Below are 25085 nucleotides of genomic sequence, written 5' to 3'. Positions count from 1 at the left end.
CACCTGTGCAAACTCCTGACTTTCAACTGACATAGGCACCTTCTCCATCCAGGCCTGTGTCAATGCCTACTGCTGTGGAAGCCAGCGATGACCGCCGGTATCCTGTCAGAGAGCGGTGGCCTCCAAGACGCTTGGATCTGTAGGCTTAGTGACTTACCCACAAGACTGGGGCAGAATAAACCCCAGGTAAAGTCAGGGTTTGAGGCAGTCTACCGCTACCCTAGGTTCGTTGAGTGCATTGAAAGTAACTTACCTGTTGAGGAATAATGTGGACCTTCCATTTAAGAGGGGAGGAAATGTTATGTATTGTGTGTTCTATTGTGTGTTCTCCTCCCACCTGTGGTGGCGCTGTCACAGGAGATAAATGGTTGGGTGTTCTCTGTTAAGTTATAGCTCTCTTTGTTCGGAACTTTCCAGAACTTCCTTTCCTTCCAATAACGCACTTCATGTTTGAATCTCTGAGTTCTGAGTCCTAAATTGTGTCTAGGTAGAAATGTACCGACACAACAATTTCAGTACTGTAGCAGGGGTGGAAACCTGATTGGAGGGATTCAAACATGGAGTTGCGGGAAAGATGGGCATGGATTTGGGAGGCGGCAACTTGTTCAAGAACTTTGGAGAGAAAAGGGAGGTTGAAGATGGGGCGATAGTTTGCAAGGACAGAGGGGTCAAAGGTGGGTTTTTTGAGGAAAGGGGTGATGACGGCTGATTTGAAGGGGAGGGAGACAGTACCTGAGAAGAGGGAACCATTAGCAATATCAGCTAACATGGGGGTCAGGAAGGGAAGTTAGGTGGTCAGCAATTTGGTAGGAATAGGGTCGAGAGAGCAGGAGGTGGGTCTCATGGACAAGATGAGCTCAGAGATGGCATGAGGGGTGATAGGAGAGAAGCTAGAGAAAGATGTGAGTTATGGGCTAGGGTGGGGGGGATCTTTAGGGGAATTTTGGCTTGTTGGGCTAGGGGAAGGGAGGAAAGTGGCAGAGGCAACTAAATGGATGGTCTCAATCTTAGTGGCAAAGAAGTCCATGATCTCCTCACACTTGGAGGTGAGGGTGAAGGAGGCAGGGGAAAGGCATTTAAGAAGTTTGGGACAAAATTAATTGGCATTTGGAAAAGTATGATCTGATAAATGAAAGTCAGCACGGATTTGTTAAAGGCAAATTGTGTTTGACTAACTTGATCGAGTTCTTTGATGAAGTAACGGAGAGGGTTGATGAAGGTAGTGTGGTTGATGTTGTTTATATGGACCTACAAAAGGTGTTTGACAAAGTACCACATAATAAACTTGTTAGCAAAATAAAAGCCCATGGGATTAAATGGATGGTGGTAACTTGGGTACGTTATTGGCTAAGGGATAGGAGGCAGTGAGTAGTAGTGAACGGATGTTTTTCTGACTGGAAAGAAGTATGCAATGGGGTCCCCCAGGGGTCAGTATTGGGACCATTGCTTTACTTGCTGATATATCTTGGACAAAGAGGGAGAATTCCTGAAATGTATACAAGAGAACTTTCTTGATCAGTGTGTTTCCAGCCCAACAAGAAAGGAAGCAATGTTGGATCTAGTTCTGGGGAATGAAGTGGCAGCATGGATACAAAATTGGCTAAGGGACAGAAAGCAGAGAGCAGTAGTGAACGGTTGTTTTTCAGACTGGAGGGAAGTATACAGTGGTACTCCCCAGAGGTCGGTATTAGGGCCACTGCTCTTTTTAATATATATTAATGATCTGGATTTGGGTATACATGGCATCATTTCAAAGTTTTCAGATGATATGAAACTCGGAAATGTAGTAAATAATGTGGCAGATAGTAACAGACTTCAGGAGGACATAGACAGACTGGTGAAATGGGCAGATACATGGCAGATGAAATTTAACGTAGAAAAGTGTGAAATAATATATGTTGATAGGAAGAATGATGCATTTTGGGAGGAAAAATGAGGAGAGGCAATATGAACTAAGGTGGCAGGATAAGTTGAGAAGACTGTTAAAAAAGCATATGGGACCCTTAGCTTTATTAATAGAGGAATAGAGTACAAAAGCAAGGAAGTTATGCCCAGCCTTTATAAAACACTGGTTAGGCCTCAGCTGCAGTACTGTGTTCAATTCTGGGCACCACACTTTAGGAAGGACATCAAGGCTTTGGAGAGGGTGCGGAAGAGAGTTACTAGCATGGTACCATGATGAGGGACTTCAGTTATGTAGAGAGACTGGAAAAGCTGGGGTTGTTCTCCTCAGAGCAGAGCAGGTTAAGAGGAGATTTGATAGAGGTGCTCAAAATCATGAATGGTTTTGATGAGAGTAAATAAAGAGAAACTGTTTCCAGTGGCAGAAGACTTGGTAACCAGAGGGCACAGATTTAAGGTGATTGACAAAAGAATCAGAGGCGACATGAGGAAACATTTTTTTACGCAGCAAGTTGCTGTGATCTGGATTGCACTGCCTGAAAGGGTGGTGGAAGCAGATTCAATAGTAACATTCAAAAGAGAATTGGATAAATACTTTGAAGGGGAGTGGGATTAATTGGATAGCTTTTTCAAAGTGCCGGCACAGGCACGATGGGCTGAATGGCCTCCTTCTGTGCTATATCATTCTATGATTCTATAAGATGGTTAGTAGCAGAGAAGAGAAGCTGGGGGTATTCTTTACATTCGAGGATGATCCTGGAATATTGAGAAGTTTTGGCACAGGAGAGCAGAACCCAATAGTGCTTTATGTGGTGCAGCCAGATCTGGCGATGAATGGCTAAACCAGTTGTCCACCATAAACGTTCAAGTCTGCGTCCCTTTGACTTAAGGGAGCGGAGATGAGGGCCGTACCAGAGGGAACTCCCTCTATCCCCTGTTGAAATAGCATCATCTTGTCCCTCGCTTATTGTGTGTGCTGGCCCAATTCCCCTCCCCCCAAGATTTTCTTTGCCAGCCCCTGCCCATCATTCCCTCCCCTCTTTACAAAGGGAGCCACATTCATTTTAAAAATAAATTTTAAAATCTTACATCTAAATCTTCAGGGGTCTATGCCTCCATTCCAGCCTGAATTCCCAAGTGGTTCCCACATCTACCAGTGGGCCGGGTACTACAACTAGTTTGACCAAGCATACCTACACAGACCTATGTTAGGTCCCTTTAAAGACCCAGGTCATGGGAAATCCTGACGTAGGGAATCCCCTTATGACAATGGCCTTGTAAGGGGCAAGTGGAGGCTCTTCCCCCACATGTCCATCCAGAAAGAATTCCATTAGTTTACCTCGTTTCAGCTGTTCCGCTATACTCTGGCTGAAGTTACTTTGGGAGTACACCAGAACGGCTGCAGATTTTCGAGGTTTTTATATTTAACATATACAGAAGGAAAAGTTTTGTATATTACTTTGTTACCACAGGAAATTAAAAGAAAACTACAGGAAACTCTCGATTTACCAGCACCCAAACAACCGGAAACCTCGGTTAACCGTCAAAATTCAGGAGTAGGTTCAGTTAAGTTTTTCTTCATATTAGTGGCCGTTTCTTGATTCTTGGCTGTGTAATTGGGGGTTTCTGCACTTGTTGCTAAGCAACAGGGACACTTGGTCTGTGGCCGGGGTTCTTGCAGCTGTTGCTAAGCAACAGGGAAACTTGGATTTGTTGCTGTGTACGGAGCTCTCGTACATTTTAACTATAACTCTCGGTAATCTGGACTTTTTGATAAACAGGCACCACGCCGGTCCCGTCGGTGCTGGATAAAAAAGAGTTTCCTGTACTTCTTAGAAGAATGATCTGTAATATTTCGCATTGCACACCATGTAGCTTTACCTTTACCTGTTTTGAATTGTGAGGACTAAAATGTGTTACAAGATTTATGCCCAGCTCTGTCAAAGCCTTCAAACAAGTCATGTTCATTTTGGCAGCTTCACTTAGGAGCAGCAAACCAAGCGCAGAATCAATCCTGAAAATAAAAAAAATCCCAACATATTGTCAAGTATCATTTATGTGGTTTGTCATTTTCTTATTTTGTTCTTACATATGTAAATTTTTTCTTGCAACCTATAATATGCATTATGTTACATATTATAATCTGTATAATGATTGGACTAATGCTCCTACTCTGTCTTCACAATTCCATTGATACAAAATGCATAATTTCAGTGGGCTATCCTGGTTGCATAAATTTAAAAATAATACACATTAAAACCCATGAGATTAAAGGGGCAGTGGCAGGGTGCATACGAAACTGGCTAAGGGACAGAAAGCAACAACAATAACAACTTGTATTGATATAGCGCCTTTAATGTAGTAAAATATCCCAAGGTTTGTCACAGGGGTTTATGTATAGGAATCTTTGAAGGTGGCAGGAGAAGGCTGTTAAAAAGGCATACAGGATCCATGGCTATATAAATAGAGGCATTGAGTACAAAACATATGTGGATTTAATCTAGTGTTATAGATATACAATCATAGAATCATACTGCACACAAGGCCATTCCATCCATCGTGCCTATCCCAGCTCATTAAAAGAGCTATCCAATTAGTCCCACTCCTCCGCTCTTTCCCCATAGCCCTGAAAAATTTACCTTTATGTATATATCTAATTCCCTGTCTTGTTTTGCACACTTTGTACAAAAATAATAAATTGCAGGACAACGGAGTATTACAGTTTAACTCTTTTAATGAAGCATTAGGTCTGTGTTCTCAATCATAAAGCACAGTGGGGACAAGATGGAGTTAGGACCCCTTACAGATGCCTACAGGCCAATGACAACTCAGCATGTGATCACATGTGAATATAATAGGTATTCCTTACAGATGCCTGCGGGCCAATGATAATTCAATATGCAAATGTTACATCACCTTTCTTTTAAAAGAAAAATGTTATGCATTACTTTTAAACCTTTCTTCTACATAATGTTCTCGGTAGCATAAACATATAAGTAAACTCAGCATTTAACTAGCACTGAAAACATCTCAACGTTTCAATAATGATGTACAGTTTTTTTTTAGGGCAGCGATCTGCCTACACTCTTTGACAGTTCACAAGTCAAGGATAACTCTAGGCTTGACCTCTCATCCCGACCTTGTGTGGTATGGAACTGAGCATGCTCCTGACTTGGTCAACAAATCAGGTTCAGGTTTAGGTTCAGGTAAGTATGATGTGTTTTGTGTATTGCTCTGTTCATCACACTCTGTTGAACTGATCCTCTCGTTGGAATGACGGTGTTGTTCCTTGGTGTTCAGGAGGTGCCTGCGATTGCGGCGGTACACATGTCCTTCTGGGATGCGGACGTGATAAGATCGCTCAGTGTCAGCTGGCTAGATGACGACTGCTGGCTTCCAGTAGTCATGCTCCTGGATTCTGACGGATTCTCCATTGTGCAGCGGCGGCAGTAGTCTAGCTGACTTGTCATAGTATCTCTTTTGGTGTTGCTGTCTCTGTACACATTTTGCATGCACTTGCTTGCAGCTGATGACCTCTGGCTGCAGCTGCTGGTTGGTGCTTGGAAGGATTGAGCGAAGTCTGCGGCTCATCAACAGCTGTGCTGGTGACTTGAAGTTATCAACCGGAGTGTTGCGGTACTCAGGGAGACTGATGTAGGGGTCTCTTTTGTCCGCTTTGACTTTGTCCATGAGTGTTTTTGCAATCTGGACAGTTTTTTCAGCAAGGCCATTACTTTGAGGGTAATGTGGGCTTGATGTGACATGTGTGAAATCCCATGCCTTGGCAAACGACTCGAACTCTTTTGATTTGTATTGGGGGCCATTGCCTGAGACTAAAGTCTCTACCATGCCATGCCTGGCAAAGGCTGCCTTTAGCTTGTGGATCACAGCTGCAGATGTGGTGCTGTGAAGCTTGTCCAATTCAAAAAATCTGCTGTAGTAATCAACAGTCACTATGTAGTCCTCGTTGTTCCATGTGAACAGATCCGTTGCCACGACCTGCCAGGGCCTGTCTGGGATACGGTGAGGTATCATGGGCTCTTTGACATTTGATGGGCGGCGTTCTAGACAAATGGAACATTTTCCGACAATGTCCTCAATGTGTTTGCACATTCCGGTCCAAAACATAATGTCACATGCTCGTTGTTTGCATTTTTCCATGCCCATATGTCCAGCATGAATTTTTGTCAACATCCCTTCTCTGAGACTGGTAGGAATGATGATTTTCTCCCCTTTGAAGACGATTCCGTTGATTTGTGACAGTTCGTCTCTGTGGCTCCAGAATTCAGATATGCTCTGAGGGCATTTCCTCCTTTCCTCAGGCCATCCTTCATGTATGACTTTGCTCAGCAGTGTGAGTTGTGCATCTTTCTCTGGTCCTGCTCGGATCTCCTTCAGTTTTGAGTCACTCACAGGTAAGCTGTTGTACACCATGTGCACCTGCACATCCATGCCTTCACTGAGGCTGCTGTCCTGGTAGCTAAGAGACTTTCTGGAGAGCATGTCTGCGACAGGAATGTCTTTGCCTGGACGGTGAATGATTGTGAAGTCGTACTTCTGTAGCTGAAGGATCATTCTCTGTAGCCTTGGTGGGGCTGCGGCTAGTGGTTTCCTCATGATTGACTCGAGGGGCTTGTGGTCGGATTCCACAATGACTTGTCAGCCATAGACGTACTGGTGGAAACGCTTACATCCAAACAGAATTGCATATAGCTCTTTCTCGATTTGAGCATAGTTGATTTCACTGTCTGTGAGAGATCTGGAAGCGTAGCTGATGGGCTTTCCTTCTTGCAATAATACTGCACCTAGTCCGTACTTTGACGCGTCCACTTGTAGTCTGAGCTCTTTGTTGGGGTCGAAGTAGGCAAGAACTGGTCCTGGTTCTCTGGTGATTAGGTCTTTCATTTTCTGAAATGCTGTGCCATGTTGTTTGTCCCACAGGAACTCATTGGATTGTTTGAGCAACTGACACATGGGTGCGTTGATTTTGGAGAGGCTCAGGGCAAACTTGGCTAAGTAGTTAACCATGCCTAGTACTGTGTCTAGCTCTGCGCGGTTCTTCGGCGGCTCCATCTTCTTGATGGCGGAGATTTTCTCTGGATCCGGCTTAATGCCATCAGTTGAGAGGCGATGCCCGAAATAACTGATCTCGGTGGATCCGATTATGCTTTTCTCAGGGTTGAGCCGGATACCTTTCTCCCGTGATCTTTGTAGCATCGCATGGAGGTTCCTGTCATGTTCCTCTCTATTCATGCCATAGATGAGGATGTCATCTACGATTGCGACTACTCCGTCGAGGCCTTCATAGGTTTTGTCGATCTTCCGCTGGAATTCATCCTGAGCTGAGATAAGACCAAATGGTAAACGCAGAAATCGGTAGCGTCCAAATGATGTGTTGAACGTTGTTAGCTTAGATGACTCTTCCGTGAGCTTGATAGTCCAGTATCCTGATCGTGCGTCCATTACACTGAAGTAACGTGCTCCCACTAGCTTGGGTGTGATGTCATCTAGCGTTGGTAGAGGGTAGTGAGGGCGTTTGATAGCCTTGTTCAAATCTCTGGGGTCGAGACAGACTCTGAGCTTGCCTGTACGTGGTTTCTCAACCACTACTAACGCGTTGACCCACTCTGTCGGTTCTGTTTCCCGGACAATGATTTCTGTATTCTCCATGCTCTGCAGCTCCTTCTTCAGGCAACTACGTAGAGCAAGGGGTATCGTTCTTGGTGGGCAAACCACACGGGTTGCTGCTGGGTCAAGGTGAATAGTGCATTCACCTGGGAATAGTCCGATTCCTTTGAAAACATCAGCAAACTCCTCCATGACTGTCTGCTTCTCAACTGGTGCTGTCAATGATAGCACTAGCTTGACGAGGTCCATGTCTAAACATGCCTTTAGACCTAGCACTGGAGGTGCCCGAGTGTCAACAATGTAAAAATCCAACTTCATGTCGCTTTCTTGGTACTTGCATTTCATCACGCATGTGCCTTTTACAATGAGCTGCTCACCCCCATAGCTGGTCAGTCTGCGTGAGGTGGGCTGTAGCTCACACTCATCCTTCAAGCTGTGATACTCACTCAGAGGAATTACATTAACCTGAGATCCAGTGTCTAGTTTAAACTTAAGCTCTTTGCCCTGTTTTCCTATCTCAATATCGGCAAAGGCTTGCTCAGTCTCTGAAATCTGTTTTTTCTGTGACACAGAATCAATAAACAGTTCCTCTGCATTTGGCTCTCTATCTGGCATTTGGCTGTCACTCACTGTGTGTACGGCTTTTCTGAAAATAGTCCTGCACACTTTAGCAAAGTGGTTCCGTTTACCACATTTAGCACATTGCCTTCCTTTGGCAGGGCAATGCTCCTTTTCTCCATGCCAGTTGTTTCCACAATATCCACAGTTTTTGAAGCATTTTATGTCTGTGTCGCCCATTTTTAGAACTCTCTCTGTTCTTTCTGTTCTGAAACATGCTCTCTGGGCGGTGTTCTTTGGTGTGTGTCTATTAACTGCGTGCACTGTCTGTTCACGTGAGATGCTCGTGGCGTCGGTTATGGTTTTCAACTGTGCTTGGGCTATCTCGTGCGATCTAGCTATGTCCATAGCTTTGTCCAGCGTTAGCCCGGACCCAACATTCAAATGTTTCTCTCTCACTTTAGCTGAATGTATTCCAAACACAATGCGGTCTCTGACCATCTCATCTTTATCTTCTGCATATTCACAGGGGGAGAAATTGGGTATAGCCCCGCTCGGGGTGCTAGAATTGGCGATGCGCAAATTTTATCGCCAGGCGCAACTTATCGCCACCTCCAGCGATATTGGGTTGCTGCGCCCCTGAGGGTGATTGCGGCGTTAAATCAGGCACTGCACGGGACTCCTAAGGCGCTAACCTGCTGGCGCTACTCAATATCTGGGCGGACGGGCGCAGCGCAGGTGCTGTCAATAATCGATGACCACGAGACATGCAGGCGCCGGCCAGCTCTTAAAGGGGCGGGTCATTTAGGTTCAGCAGCCAGACTCATCGCCCTGTAGGCCTCAATTTCGGCGCTGTGCAAACTGAGGCATTGCAAACTTTAACAAGATGGAGAGGGTGAGGCAGAGAGCGGAGCGCTTTTCCCAAAGGGCATTGGATGCTTTGGTTGACGCAGTGGAGCGCCGGCGAGCAGTGCTGTACCCTGACAATGGCAAGAGGCCTCCTCAGAACAAGTACCGCAGAGCTTGGCGGGACGTTTGTCAAAGAGTCAACTCCAGCAGTGTGGCGCCCAGGACTCCTGTGCAATGCAGGAAGAAGTTCAACGATCTCACTCGGGTCGTTAGGGTGAGTGGCTTGTTGGCAATCTTCTTCATCCCTCCATCTGCACCTGACTTTATGGCCAGAGGGTGCGCGATGCCCCAATGGCCATCTGTCAGCCAGGACCCATGGCCCTTTCTGGGAACGCACACGCACATTCAATTCAGGGCATAATGTAAGGGCTGATCCACCATGGGGAGGCATGAGATGACAACTCAGGACATACTGTAAGGGCTGATCCACCATGGTGGGGGGCATGAGATGACAACTCAGGGCATACTGTAAGGGCTGATCCACCATGGGGGGGCATGAGATGACAACTCAGGGCATACTGTAAGGGCTGATCCACCATGGGGGGGGCATGAGGTGACAACTCAGGGCATACTGTAAGGGCTGATCCACCATGGGGGGGGCATGAGGTGACAACTCAGGGCATACTGTAAGGGCTGATCCACCATGGGGGGCATGAGATGACAACTCAGGGCATACTGTAAGGGCTGATCCACCATGGGGGGGCATGAGATGACAACTCAGGGCAGCATGTTTCAGAACTTCCCGTCCTTTCTCCTGCAGGGCAAGCTGGCCAGGAAACGGAGGGAACAGAATCGTACTGGCGGGGGCCCTCCTCAGCTGCAGGAACTGACGGACCTGGAGGAAAGAGTCCACCAGATTGCTGGAGGCCGGATGATAGGTCCTGTCACCACTGGAGCTGCCGACCCCATTGTGCACAGTGATGGTAAGGTCATCACCTTTTTGAACTGTCTCCTTCCACTTGTTCCCCCCACCAGCATGCTTTTTCAGCCTGGACCCATGTCAGAGCATTGCAGCACTCTTGCATCCCTTGCTACCACCCTGGCCTTTCGCTAAATCCACTCTTCAACCTCCCTGCTTTCAGATGCTGCATCACCAGCTCGGGAGCCGGGCCAGCTAGCTGTCAGGGACACTGACTCCGGAGGCGACGACCAGGAGGAAGCTGGACCATCCGTCCCACCCTCAGGCGAGCCAGCCCATCTGCAGACTGGGGATAGTGCTTCCCTGGAAGGGAGCGGGGGGGATGGATCTGAGGAGGAACCAGTTGCAGGAACCAGCGGCTTCCAGCAGCACAAGGGGGGGAGGGAAGTTCGGGAGCCATCTCCCCGGAGGGCGCGTCAGGCCATGATGACTGCTGCACAGAGCGCAGAAGAGGTGCGTTCCCTCGCCGAAATGAGCGCCCAGGCTCGACTCAGGCACACTGAGCTGATGGCTGCAGTTGGAAGGATGCCTGAAGCCATCGAGACACTGTCAAGGAGTGTGCAAGAGTTCGGGGCAGCACAGGAAAGGATTGTGCAGGACTTCGGGGCAGCACAGGAAAGGAGTGCCCAGGGCTTCGGGGCAGCCCTGGAAAGGAGTGCCCAGGGCATGGGGACATCACTGGAAAGGATTGTCCAGGGCGTCACGACATCACTGGAAAGGACTGTCCAGGGCGTCGCGACATCACTGGAAATGACTGTCCAGGGCGTCGCGACATCACTGGAAAGGACTGTCCAGGGCGTCACGACATCACTGGAAAGGACTGTCCAGGGCTTCACCGATGCACTGGCACCTGCCACGCAGTCCCTCACTGGCCTCATGCAGAGGCAGATTGAGGCCACACAAGCACTGACTGCTGCCACCCTCCATGGTTCAGGCAGGATTACCCAGGGCCCTTGCAGCACCACATCAGGCCAGCAATCTGTGGACCAGCCGATGGGTCCGCATGCTGCGGTGCTGCCCCGTCAGAGTGCCAGTGTGTCGGCCGACCGCGGAGCTGGTGTCCGCTCTCAGGATGTCAGCATTCCTGATGTCAACGCTGGCACGTCTCCACTGCAGCTGCCATTACCTGCAGGACAGACTGCTTCCACCCATGCCCAATTGGAGCAGTCAGCATCCGGCCCCTCCAAGCCCAGAGTCCGTCCAGGCTGTCCCTCAGGGGCATCAGCGCGTTCGGACAGTCAGCAGGCGTCCCCCAGCCTTCATGCAGCCACTGGGGTCTCATTATGGAGGAGCTGCAGGGAGGGAAGGGGCCGTTCTCGCAAGAGAAGTAGATCTCTATCAAAGGGGAAAGAGTAGAAGGAGCTGCAGAAACGTCCTATTTCTAGAAATCAAGGCCGTGGATGGTGGTCTGAATGTTAGTCATGTTTTGTATAGTCTCCCGGGTGTGCGAGCAACGTGTTCTGAATGTTACTCATGTTTTGGATAGTCTCCCGGGTGTGCGAGTCACTTATGTGTTAGTTTGTTAGTTAAGCTTTCAGTTGCCATTGCTTTGTCATGTTGGAAGGAAGCACAGTTTTCAAAATAAACAAAGAATTTTAATGTCATTGGCCATGTCTGCTATTTACAATCATTGTGGCCTTCATAGGCTTTGGGTTATCCGAATGGTTCCATTCGTGGTCTTCCAATGGCACCAAGCAGTCCGTGAGAGGGGCCTAGAACCGACTCCTTATCAGCCTCAGACGGACGGCCCTTCCACTTTCTCGGACCCTCCCGTCTTGGTCCTCCTCCTCCTCCTCCTGCTCCTCCTCCTCCTCTGCTGGTCCTTCAATGTCTGCTGGCATTGGCTGGGTGCACAGGGTGGCGAGGTCATGGAGTATGCAGCAGACAACGACGAAGTGGGAGACTCTCTCTGGTGAGTACTACAAGGCTCCTCCCGAATGGTCCAAACAGCGAAACCGCTGCTTGAGCACGCCGATTGTGTGCTCCACAATGTTCCTCGTCACCTGATGGCTGACGTTGTAGTGCTCTTCTGCAGGGGTGCTGGGCGTACGGAGGGGGGTCATCAGCCATGGACACAGTGGATAGCCCTTGTCACCGAGAAGCCAGCCTTCAGGGTGAGCCGGGGCCTCGAAAAGGTCAGCGACTGAAGTCCGGTGCAGGATGAAAGCGTCGTGGCTGCTGCCTGGGAACTGTGCATTGACCGCCAGGATCAGCTGTCGGTGGTCACAGACCAGCTGCACATTCAAGGAGTGGAACCCCTTGCGGTTGCGGAACTCCTCAGGATTCTGTACAGGCGCCCGCAAAGCCACATGCGTGCAGTCAATGGCGCCCTGCACCATGGGGAAGTTCGCTATTGCCGCGAAGCCCTCTGCGCGCTTCCGCTGCTTCTCCAGTGTCACATTGAAGGCGATGTACTGACGCCGCCTTTTAAACAGGCATCTGTAACCTGCTGGATGCAGCTATGCACCGCAAACTGGGATATGTTGGCAGTGTCCCCAGTTGCTGACTGGAAGGAGCCGGTCGCACAGAAATTCAATGCCACTGTTATCTTCACAGCCACCGACAGAGAGGTCCTGCACCTTATCTGCGGCTGCAGATCTTCCTGAAGCAGGTGGCACAGCTCAGTCACCACCTCCTTTCAGAATCGCAGTCTCCTAACATACTGCTCCTCCGACATGTTGAGGTAAGAGAACTGCTGCCTGAATACCCTGGCAGCGTACGGTCTGGTGTGGTGACGTCTGTTGGCCCTCCTCCGTCTGGCCATTCCTGGCCCTCTCTCCCTCCGTCCCTGTGCCCTTTCAAGATGGTCGAGCAGCAGGACGTTCCCCTCCAAAGCAGCCCCCATAATAATAGGTCAGCAGAAATTAAAAAGGGTGTAAGCGCTCACCAGCAGCAGGGTGATGGTATGAAGGCTGAAGGTCCTCTGGCAGCGCTGGGTCAGTAGTGAAATGGCTCAGAGTTCAACTGAATCACAAATAAGTTGTGCTCCCAAAATGGCTGCCGCTTTTATACCAGTGCAGTGCCCTTTAAATAGCGCCCCCCTAAGCCCGAGAGCCACTGGGGAACGTTCCTGGAAGCTGTCCTTATTAGCGCCGGGCGGAACAGAGGGGGGCGCCACTGAATTTCCGGTCCGGGGCGCCAAGAAGGTGTTGCACACTGAAATGACGTCATGATCTGCCTGCGCCCGGGCGCGGGCGCTAAGACTTAGCGCCGGCACTAAAATACCACTCAATATGGCGAGAGGCACTGGGTTCACTGCGCCCGCCCGAAATTTGGGCCTCTTTAGGCGCTAATCGCTGGCGCTAGCAACCGAATTTCTCCCCCCATGTGTTAAAAATGTCTCTCCCTTTTTCTCCGATCCACAGGAGTGGGTAGCTGCATCTTTCTTCCTCCACTTTGCTTTTCAGTGGACCCGAGAACATCAACTGCACGTGTTGCTTGAACTTGCACCATTCTCCAGGTAAGTTCAAAAATTCATTTGAGGTAAGGGAGCTCCAACGATGTCCATTTCAAATCCCTGTTCTGACAGCATGTCTTGTTTTGCACACTTTGTACAAAAATAATAAATTGCAGGACAACGGAGTATTACAGTTTAACTCTTTTAATGAAGCATTAGGTCTGTGTTCTCAATCATACAGCACAGTGGGGACAAGATGGAGTTAGGACCCCTTACAGATGCCTACAGGCCAATGACAACTCAGCATGTGATCACATGTGAATATAATAGGTATTCCTTACAGATGCCTGCGGGCCAATGATAATTCAATATGCAAATGTTACATTCCCTTTTGAAAGTTACTATTGAATCTGCTTCCACTACCCTTTCGGGTAATGAATTCCAGATCATAACTCACTGCGTTAAAAAAATTCTCCTCATCTTCCCACATATATTACAGTGAAACTGTATCATTTAACAGGATAGTTTAGGTATGTACCAGAATGCCAATTGTTTGTTTGAATATTTTTAATCTTAAAAAAAGGAGGCAGATGGTGTATATTCTAACAGGATCTATCAAAAATATAGAAACTGTCTTCAAAAGCCCGTCCAATCTTTCAAAGGATATCCAAGGTAATATAACCCTTAGCTGAAAAAATCCTGTTAAAACTGCTAGAACGTACATATCTGAAAAGGCTACAGGAAACATTTAATTCTATTTCAAAGATATTGTGGATTTGAAAAGAATCTGTTACATAATATGCAATTAGGTTTTATCTTCAACAACTCGCTATGCAAAGTAACAGTGTCAGAACACTGCAGATCACAAGAGAGTGCATTGCTTTCCTAGGTGGCTCCTAATTCACATGCAAAGTTATGTGATGGCACAGAAGTGCACAAGTTACTGGACCAATTATAATACTTTTCAGAATCCTCCTCATGCACGATAAAAAGTAACAGTTTAAAATAAAAAGCAGTAATTTTATAAAATTGCATTCCCAGCTCAGAACCTTGCCTACATAATATTGGTGGGCACAAGCTTGAATTCCCGATATATGCTGCTGGCAGGGAAGTCTGCATTCTGGGAGCGCAATTCCAAAAAAATGATCTCTTCTGATTGATGAAGTTCCATAATCTGTGCACTCCTGTGGCATCATGTAGCCCTGCACAAGTGACATTAGGAGCCACAAACTGGATAAAACTTGCTCCACAATGTGCTTCAGAATCTTTTGGTGAGCACGAATAGTTTGCACATCAATTTTGTCTCTGTGTATTTTTATATGCAGCGTGACTTTATAGCCTGAATATCTCAAACTCTGTTATTTCAACACCAATAGTTGTCCATTTAAAATAAACCACTGGTTTTAAAATAACATAGGTTGGAAAATCTGGGTTTATTTGTGATGGTTTCCACCTGCCTTCTGAGGTAGCCATATTTGAAACTCCATAATAGGGAATGTAGTTAAAAATTAAAGCAAATGAGAGCTCAAAATACATTATTTGAATCATTTATTTAGAGCCAGTTTACATTTCCAACTTTTTATTCAACATTTTATTTGAATACCAAATGGACTAGAAATTGGATAAGGCCCGAAAACAGGCGGGGACATCGTGCAGCGCTATTTGCCCGCACTCGTTCAAAGTGGTGCTGGCAGCATGCAAAATTCATGCTGCCTGCTCATTATAATGATTGCAGCGCTGATCTCAGCGGTAAACGCGCTGCTGATTGGCTTAGCGCTCAACAGGGGGACCAATATCGGGTGCAGTGTAATGGCCAATAAAGTTTGGCCTAGGCTCTCTACCCTACTTAAAGGGGAGGTGCTTTGTTGCAGAAGCACCTCATTGTCATTCTGAACAGAGCCAGGGCCCAACAGCCAAAGGAAAGGGCAAGAAGATTTTCCGATGCAGCACTGGAGGCCTTGGTCTTAGGGGTACAAAGATGCCATGAGGTCCTCTACTGGCAGGAGGGCAGGAGGCCTTCAAGGCTAAACACCAGAAGGCTGTGGGAGGAGATCGCTCAAGCCATCACTGCAACGAGTGTTGTCCCCAGGACTGGATTCAGTGACGTAAAACGTTTAATGACCTCACACGAGTGGTCAAAGTGAGTGAATGCATCATCAAATGCCATATTCCACCATCTGCATGACAAGCCTCACACACTGCTCAACGCATCACACCCACAATCTCTACTAATCACCACTCATACCTCACAATCATAGCTTCACCTCATCCTCACACACTTACCACTGCAGCAAGACTCACACCTATATCTCACACCTTGCAAACACTGCAAGCTATTCAACCATGGCAGGCACATCACCCAAACACATTGCACCACACTCACTGACACACTTCCCTTTCTCTTACAAGCAAAGGTGGTGCACAATCGCCAGGAGCACCAGCAGAAGGGTGGAGGGCAAGTCAGACTTCAGAACCTCACGGAGATGGAGGAAGCAGTTCTCAAAATAATTGAACAGGCAGTCACAGAATCTGTGGTGAGCGGGCAAGTGGAAAGCATTGCTGATGATGACAGTATGCTCATACCTAATCCTTCTTCTCATGTCCCACTTTCCCCTCATCCCACAATCTCTTCTCACTTACAAGCTACTGATGGTGTATGCGTGGATATCTTGCTTCGCCCCCCGCCTCCACCACCACAACACGAATCTTGTGCCTTTCTCATTTTGGATACCCAATAACTGCCACTGGCCCAGCCAGTCTCTGAAGTGATTGAGAAGGACAGTGATAGAGGAGAAGACACATCTGACACTCGCAGACACCAGGCGGGATCTGCACGTGGTGAGTTACCGAGCATGAATGGGCTGCAGCCAGGCCATGATGAAAGGGTATCTCGGGTGCCAGCTCCCCGGAGGGCAAATTCGCACATGAGTTCTGCTGCACAAAACTGAGATGTGCCTTTAGAAGAAGGGTGATGGGCATGCGCACAGAAATGATAGGTGCAATGGCAAGCCTGCCAGAGAGCCTCTTGGCAATATCAAGGAGCATGGAGGAGTCCGGCTCCAACATTGCGCAGAGCTTAGAGCCCGTGATTTCTGGGATGCAAATGATGGGCAAATCCATGAGAGACCTTGTGGACCCAGCCATGCTGCTGCCTGTGATGGGCGATGTCGCAGCTTCCAATGCAGCACAGGCAGAAGCGACATAAAATCTCAGTGCTGCAGTGGAAGCTCAGACTGCTGCGATCGTGGCTGGGTTTACGTGTGTGGAGAGGGGCTTGCGTGGTCTCACAGCATTCCAGTAATATGTCCAACAACAGATGGCTAGGAGTGCTGAGGCGCCGCACCAGGTGAGTGCCAGTGGCTCCGTGGAGCAAGAATCTTCTGACCTGTCTCTCTCTCTTCTAGGATCAGAGTTGCTCGAGGTTGTCCGACAAGGCCATCTGCAGTCTCCCCTGTGGCGTACCGATCACAGAACGGACACAATCCGCTTTCCGGTCCGTAGACTATAAATCAGGCGTCATGCCTTTAAGAAGGATCACACCTTTAAGAAACTCGATCTGCAACATAGTTAAGCACAGAGCGGGGGAGGAGCAGTTGAAGCTGTGCACTGATGAAAGAGAGTTGTACGTTGTGTAGTCTCTGACTCCATTTTGTGTTCAGCATGCAGCCTCAACAATTAAACCTTTTCTGTTGAACCTCTCCGAGTTCAGTATTTTTTGTTAGGAGTACGTAGACTCCTATACCCCCACTTAAAGTCAGCAGCCTTCCACCAGCCAGGCTGCAGCCTCTGGCGGAGCACTTCATAGGAGTACTAGAATAGGAAAAGGTACACGAAAGACAGACACTAAGGGAATGCATAAGAATGATTAGTTGACTTTGTTCTTTTGATTTGCATTTGATAACTTTATAAATTATGTTTGGAATTTGTGTGTTGCGGTGGCTCTCATTTCAGCTTCATGCCCAGGAGGACACTGTGATGATCCGCGACAGAGGGATGGTAAGATAGGGAAGTGGTGAGCATTGGGGTTCTGTGGTTTCATTCACTGGAAAAGGAGTCTGATGAGGCACTCACAGACAGCCCGCCCTGAATGGGGATCTGTTGCCTGCCTCCTCCCTTCCTCCTCCTCCTCTTCCTCCTGTTCCTCCTCCTGAGGTGGTCCCGGAACTCATGGTGACAAGGGTTGTGCATTCATGATGGCCAAGTTGTGCAGCATTCAGCAGACCACCATGAAATAGGACACCTGCTCCAGCGTCTACTGGAGAGCTCTTCCGAGTGGTCGAGGCAGCAGAACCATTACTTTCGCACCCTGATTGTCTGCTCAATGATGTTCCTCGTGGCAGCATAGCTGCCATTATATGAGTGCTGGCCACGAGTGGTGGGGTTGCGGAGGGGAGTCATCAGCCAGGTGTACAGTGGATAGCCCTTGTTTCCGAGCAGCCACCGTCGGGTTTGACATGGTGACTGGAAGATTGCTGGCACACCGGGCTGGCGCAGGATGAAGGCATCATGACTGCTGCCAGGATAGCGGGCATTCACTATCATGATACACCTGGCATGGTCGCACAACAATTGCACATTAAGTGAGTGGTAGCCTTTGCAGTTGCGGAACATCTCAGGATTGGTATGCGGTGCCCGCAAAGCCACGTGCATGCAGTTGATGGCGCCCTGCAGCATGGGGAAGCCTCATATCCAGGCAAAGCCACATGTGTGCTCCTCCTGTTAACAGCCGGCGCGAAATGCTCCAATTTCACGGCCAATGTGTTTTTAAAATTGCACTTCAACACTGTTTTATTGATAAGCATCAGGAAGAGAGACCTGGGCCTAGAAGTTGGATAAGGCCTGAAAACGGGCAGTAGCATGGCGCAGCGCTATTTGGCTGCACCTGTTCAAAGTGGTGCAGGCAACAAGCAAAATTTGTGTTGCCTGCTCATTTACATGATTGGAATGCTGATCTCAGCATTAAACGCACGGCTGATTGACTTACCGTTCAACAGTCTAATGGCCAGTAATGTTTGGCCTAGTTTCGCTCCACTACTTAAAGGGGAGGTGCTTTGCTCCAAGATATGGCTCAGCAGCAGCAGAGAGAGCAAGCCAGAAGGTCCTCCGATGCGGCTCTCGAAGCATTGGTGGTGGTAGTGGAGAGAAGGCAGTGTGTCCTGTTCCTGCAGGGTGGCAGGAAGCCGTCAAAGCACACTTTGTTGTGGTAAGAGATAGCTGGGTGCGTCACGGCCAACAGTGACATGGATCCAGTGCCGCAAGATGTCTAATGACCTCACACGGCAGGTCAAGGTGAGTGAAGGCTTCAGCAAATGGCATATCCCACTATCTGCACCACAAGCCTCACATACTACACAATAGCAAAATACTGCGGATGCTGGAAATCTGAAATAACAACAGAAAATGCTGGAAATACTCAGCAGGCCAGGCAGCATCCGTGGAGAGAGAAACAGAGTTAACGTTTCGGGTCTGGGACCCTTCATCAGAACTGGAAAAAGCTGGAGATGCAACAGATATTAAGCAGGTGCAGAGACAGGGCGGGGGGGTTTGCCTCACATACTGCTCAATGCACCACACCCCCAGCACTCACCTACCAACAATCTCTACCTATCACCACTCATACCTCACAATCATGGCTTCACTTCAACCTCACACACTTACCACTGCTGCAACACTCGTGCACACATCTCACACCTTGCACACACTGACAGCTATTCAACTATGGCAGGAACATCACCCAAACACATTGCAGCACACTCACTGACACACTTCGCTTTCTCTTGCAGGCCAAGGTGGCTCACAACCATCATGAGCAGCAGGAGACGGGAGGCAGCCAAGCCACTTTACAGGCCTTGAGCCAACTGGAGGAGACGGTGCTCAACATCATTGGAGGGGAAGTCACCGAGGCCGTGGCAATGGGTGAAGTTGAAGCCCTTGGGGACAATAACAGTATGCTCATTCCTAATCCTTCTTCTCACACTCACTTCCTCCTCATCCCACAGTCTCTTCTCACTTACAAGCTGCTGATGCTGTATGCATGGATATCTTGCTTTCCCCACTCCCCTCACCATAATCTGACTCTTGTGCCTTTCTGCTTTCAGATGACCAAGAACTGCCACCAGCACAGCCTGTCCCCGAAGTAATGGAGAAGAGTGGGGATGGAGAAGAAGGCACAACATCACTGCATTTGACACTCGCAGACACCAGCTCAGAAACTGGCACTGCGCGGAATTTAGAGAGTAGTATAGATGTGGGATCTGTACAGGGTGAGGCAGCGGGCACAAGTGGGCTGCAGCAAGACCAGGGGGAAGGGTATCGTGGGGGCCAGGCCCCCAGAGGGCGAGTTTGCACTTGAGTTCTGCTGCCCATGACTCGGAAGATGACCTCGATGGGGCAGCCTTCAGAAGAAGGGTGATGGGTATACACATGGAAATGCTTGATGCAATGGCTAGCCTGCCAGAGAGCCTCCTGTCAGTGTCAAGCAGCATGGAGGAATCCAGCTCCGGGCTTTGCGCAGAGCTTGGAACCAATGATTTCCAGGCTGGAGATAATGGACACCTCCAGGAGAGACCCTGTGGACCCAGCCACGATGCTGTGAGTGATGGGCGATGTCGCGGCTTCCTCCAGGAGAGACCTTGTGGACCCAGCCACGATGCTACGTGTGATGGGCGATGTTGCGGCTTCCATTGCAGTACAGGTGGAAGTGGCCCAACGTCTCACTGCTGCAGTGGAAGCTCAGACTGCGGCCATCGTTTCTGGATTTATGAGTCTCAAAAGGGGCTTGCAGGGTGTCGCAGCAGGCCAGCAATCTGTCCCCTAACAGATTGCTAGGAATGCTGAGGCACCGCCCCGGGGGAGTGGTAGTGGGTCTATGGAGCAGGAACCTGCTGTCCTCTCTCAAAATGACAGCATTCCTGTTCCCACCAATGCCACTCCGCCATTGCCCTTGCCGCTGCCTGTCAGCCTGCCAGCCCAGCCAGGATAGCAGGCATTGACCATCAGGATGCGCTAGGTGTGCTCGCACAACAACAGCACATTAAGTGAATGGAAGCCTTTGAGGTTACGGAAGATCTCAGGATTGGTACACGGCGCCTGCAAAGCCATGTGAGCAGTCGATGACGTCCCCCACCATGGGGAACCCCGCTATCCTGGCAAAGCCACATGCACGCTCCTCTTGCTTCTCTCTGTTCTGCGAATTGGGAGATGTTGGCTATATCTCCTGCTGTAGACTGGAAGGGTCCGCTGGTGAAGAAATTGAGGGCCACGGTGACCTTGAGGACCACTGGGAGAGCCGTGTTTGCCTTGTCTAAGGCTGCATGTCTGGTTGCAGGAGGTGGCAGAGTTCTGTGACCACATCCTTGGTGAAGCTGAGCCTCCTAATGCACTGCTCTTTGCTTAAGTGGATATAAGAGAAGTGCTCTCTGAAGACACTAGGTGGGTAAGGCCTCCTGTTGAGAGCACTTGTGGCCCTCCTCCTCCTCCTCCCTCTGCGCGCATCTTTTCCTCTTCTTCGCTCCCTCTCCTGATGATACTCGAGCATGAGGGGGACTGCAAATATAGCCCCCATGACTGTGAGCAATTGGTGTGAGCAGTAGCCTTTAAATAAGAATGAAGGCATTCTCCACTTGCAGCAAGACTCCCTGTCACCTTAGGAACTTGAAACAAGTTTAGAAAGCTGCAAGAGTTGCTGATGATCCCTTTAAATAACATTGCTGGAGGCTCCTTCCAGCTTGTGAACACTTGGTCAGCTGGTCATAATTAACACAGGCTGGTAAGTGGAGTGGCGAACTCGAAAATGGTAGATCGGGCGTTGCACGCTCACTGATGTCACGATCTGCATAATCTACATATCCCCAGCGAGCGTGGACATCGGCAATGCTGCCACCCAACCGAAAATGGCAGCTGCCATGGGACCAGCCAGCAGCGGGCGGAAGTGAGGCGGCTGCTATTTTTTCCCCAAAACGGGCCTTAACAGCCAGCACTAAACCCTCCAATTTCGAGGCCATAGGGTCCGATATTTACGAGGAACTAGGGAATGTCGGGAACGCATAGGTCCTGGCGAATTTAACAGCAGGATCTGATTAGAATTTCTTTACTCCCTATCTCGCCCAACAGCCAGCCAGATTAAAAGCCTGCAGTACAAGGCAGCAGCCAGGGACCACCTGGGTCGGTCCCCGACAATCGAGAAGCCCGAGGTTCGTGGGTGGAGGGGGCTCAGAGCGCGGCAGCGAGGAGGGAAGGAGAGATCACAAGCAGTTGGGGGGGGGGGAGGGGCGGAGAGATCTCGGGAAGGGGTTCCAAGAGATCGAGGGGTGGGGGAGACGGTGGCAGGTTTGCTTGGGGGGCCGGGAGGAAGCACTCCTCCTCCTCCTGGCCCACAAGCAGTGCTGGAAAATCTCTTACCTGCTGGATCTGGCAGCTGCCGCCATTAGCTATCGGGTTTCCAAGTGGCTGCCAAAATCTGAGGAACACAGCCTGTATAACATATTAAAATCACTGACCCGCCTCTCCAAAGCAGGTGATTCAGCCAACCCCAAACCCGCTGCAGTTAAACTACAAGCAGGCGCAATTGCGGCGGGTTGGAGTCGGGTTTCACATTTTTACCAATTTAACCCCCTTGATCCTCTCCCCCCCTCACATTCTCTGTTTAAATTCTGCATTTAGAACATTTAGTAATCTTACCAATTATATAGCTAAAGTGGATAGTGTATCCCTATTACTACTGTCTACACTGTGATATTTGTGGGCCATATTTTTCGATCGGCGGCTTCCTGCGTGCGGAAACCTCCGATCTGGAAAAAATCTACGCACTTACCTGAGGGCTCCCGGGGTGCGTATAGTTCCGATGCTGGGCCTCTCGAACTCCAAGTGTGCAGGGCCCACGTATCACAGGGGCACAGGCAGTTCGCAAGCGTCCCTGGGATCACGTGGGCCATGGGGAGCCAATCAAAGAAGGGAATCTCTCTTCATACACTTGACAGATAGACCTGTCAAATGTATGAATGGAGATCACCCCCAAAACACTTCAAAACATTAAATACATTTTTTTAAATCACATTTTTAAAATTAGTTGAAATTACAATAAATTTAATACTTTAAACAAAAATTAATTTTTTGAAAAAATAATTAAAGTTTTTTACAAAGCTAAAAATAAACTTACCTTTTTAAAAGTATTTAAAAATGATAAATGACTGAAAATAACTTTTTTTAAAACTTTTTTCAACTCTTATCCTGGTATTACCAGGCATAGGAATTCTAAAGGTTTTCTGCGGGCGGAGGAGCTCCAGAAAGCAGAACTATCCGCCCGCAGAGGCCCTTCTCTAGGGCCAGTTTTCAGCGCATGCGCTGTGCATGCCTGAAGCCGGCATTTCCGATGTCCTTACGGGTGGGTACACAGTGCGTACATACCCGTAGGAATCGGAATATCCGGGCCAATATGTTCTTTTTCCTTTGTTCAATACAACTAGTCAGAGCTAGAAACTTAAATTAGCTGTTTGAAAAATTACTATTGAAACATCATATTCTGAACTGTTAGTGTGGTAGTTTCAGTGATTGATGGACCTGTCATAAATTAGTCCCAATACCTACAGCTAAATAAATTTTGAAAATGATGGAATTGAATATAAAATATTATTCTACATACTTTGTATGCAAACGCTTGTGGTACAAACTGTTAAATCCGGGTCTCTTAATGTAGTGTGTCCTTCAATCAATAGACAGAGACTACAGAGGAACAATCAACAGGTGTTTACTGGATGAGGGTTACTCTAAAACTAACAGTACAGATCCCTACTCAGGGTTATATACAGGTGTGGTCACTGCCGGTACTACAGTATACAGGAGCTGTAAGAAGTAGTTCTCCCCTTAAAGGTACATACACTACACAAACATTTAAATGTTGCTGCTTTAACTAGAAGAGATTTTTAATCTGAACACAGCACAGGATTGAGATTTTAAGATAGTTACTCATGGTCCTTCATTTTTCTCCACTTCAAGCTCTGCAAAAGCGTGACATTTTGATAATCTTTATTTCTTTTATTTTGGCATGTCTCACTATTATGGTGTCTCTAACCATCTGTGTGTCTTTAACTGAACCTAATAATATGCTAAATACGTCTGTTGAAGTGGGCCACATGCTAAAGTACCAAAATACTGATATTTTGTAAAGCAAATTTACATTAGGATGACTACTTTTATGGGACATTTTGTAATCAAAGAATCAATATTCATCCAGGTCATCTGCCTCCCAGATTACCATTTTACGTATAATCCATCATTTAAATGCCTTAGAAACTGCTTTTAGCAAGCTATTTTCTATGAAATGGGCATTTAATGTGCTTAATGAAACGTCTAATGTGCTTCACACTGCTGTGGCTGTTTAATTTAATACGATTGTTACTGTGATTGCATTTAAATCTCTAACTGGAAATTTTTTCAGAAATGCTTTCTTTTTGTGCATACAACTGCTTTGATTTGGCAATTGTTTTTGAGAACATTTAGTTTTGAACAAGCTTAGGTTATTACCAATGTTTGGGTAATTAAAATGTTTTACTGACGAAGGGGCTAAGGGGTAGAAATTTGTATGCATTGCGCCCGATTTCTGAATGCAAAGTCAGGGTTAGCCAGACCAATCTGAGATGGTGGTATCCCGTGCCGATCTGCCTTGGAAATGTGACTTCTGAGAACCAAGGGCGCCTGCTTAAAACAGGCAGTAGGCCCCTTAATTATGCCAATCAGGGGCCTAAGGCCAGATTCAGGTCCCTGATGGAAAACTGGGCAAAAACTGAGGAGGATGCGCGACGCATGCTGTGCTGTGTTTTTCCAGAACTACGGCAGCCTAACCAGCAGTCCTTAAAGGGGGCCCAAGGAGTCCTTGTCCACCACCACCTTCCCCTGCCCGCCTGAACTTGTGCTCACTTTTTTTTTTACAGCAGTACTGATAAAGTGTACACATCCACGACGTCATAACCTTTCTCTTGTCTTTACAAATACTGACTGACCTGCTATGTACTTCTAGCACTTTCTGTTATTATTCCATAGCTCAATGATTGAGTGTTTTTATGAGAGTACAGAGAGAGAAACTGCTTCCACTGGCAGGAGGGTCGGTAACCAGAAGACACAAATTTAAGGTAATTGACAATAGAACCAGAGGGGAGATGAGAAGAATTTTTTTACGCAGCGAGTTGTTACGATCGGGAATGCATTGCCTGAAAGGTTTCTCAGCATTTTAAAAATATTGGAGGCGAAATTCGGTTTGGGGGCGTAACCGAATTATCGCCGGAGATTTAGCGCCTGGCGCAGAAGTACCACCCGGCCGCTAAATTCGGCTTACCGCCCCGGTGAGGAAGCGGAGCACTTTCTTGGGTGCTCCACTTCCTCTTGGGGTGGTGTCGGGGGCGCAAAGCGCGGTAGCGCTACGCAGCCACTCCATATAGCGCTGACACGTTTCAGCACCCCTCCCCTTCCGTTAAAGGGGATTGACACTGCGAGCTCTGCAGGTCCTCTGATGGCCCACATTAGCCCACCAGGGTGGCGTGGTGCCGTGGCTGCAGCCGAATTTCTTGGGAGACGCTATTAGCGCCCCACCCAGGCGATATGCCCTTTGTGCCCCGTTAGCGCCCCCTGGAGGTGCTAATGGCAGGCACAAAGGAGCTGAATTTCGCAGCCATTCTGTTTTTCTATTCTTCCTACCAAATTGAATAACCTCACATTTCCCCACATTATATTCCATCTGCCTACTCACTTAACCTGTTAATATCCCTTTGCAGGCTCTTT

General features: G+C 48.2%; 1 protein-coding gene across 2 annotated transcripts in view; it reads right to left on the bottom strand.

Annotated features, from left to right (window-relative positions):
- Window positions 1–25085, bottom strand: part of tmem232 (transmembrane protein 232) — a 209380-nt gene that overhangs the window by 84253 nt on the left and 100042 nt on the right. For both annotated transcript variants that reach the window (XM_085987412.1, XM_085987420.1), the window contains exon 9: window positions 3790–3916. In XM_085987412.1, coding sequence (XP_085843538.1) covers window positions 3790–3916 — 127 coding nt within the window. The remainder of the gene's footprint in view (window positions 1–3789; window positions 3917–25085) is intronic.

The sequence above is a fragment of the Somniosus microcephalus genome, chromosome 1, assembly GCF_052327205.1.
Source record: "Somniosus microcephalus isolate GS21.2 chromosome 1, FLI_Smic_1.0, whole genome shotgun sequence".
Taxonomy (NCBI): domain Eukaryota; kingdom Metazoa; phylum Chordata; class Chondrichthyes; order Squaliformes; family Somniosidae; genus Somniosus; species Somniosus microcephalus.
Note: the sequence above shows the minus strand (reverse complement) of the source record. Positions and strands in the feature narration are given on the sequence as shown.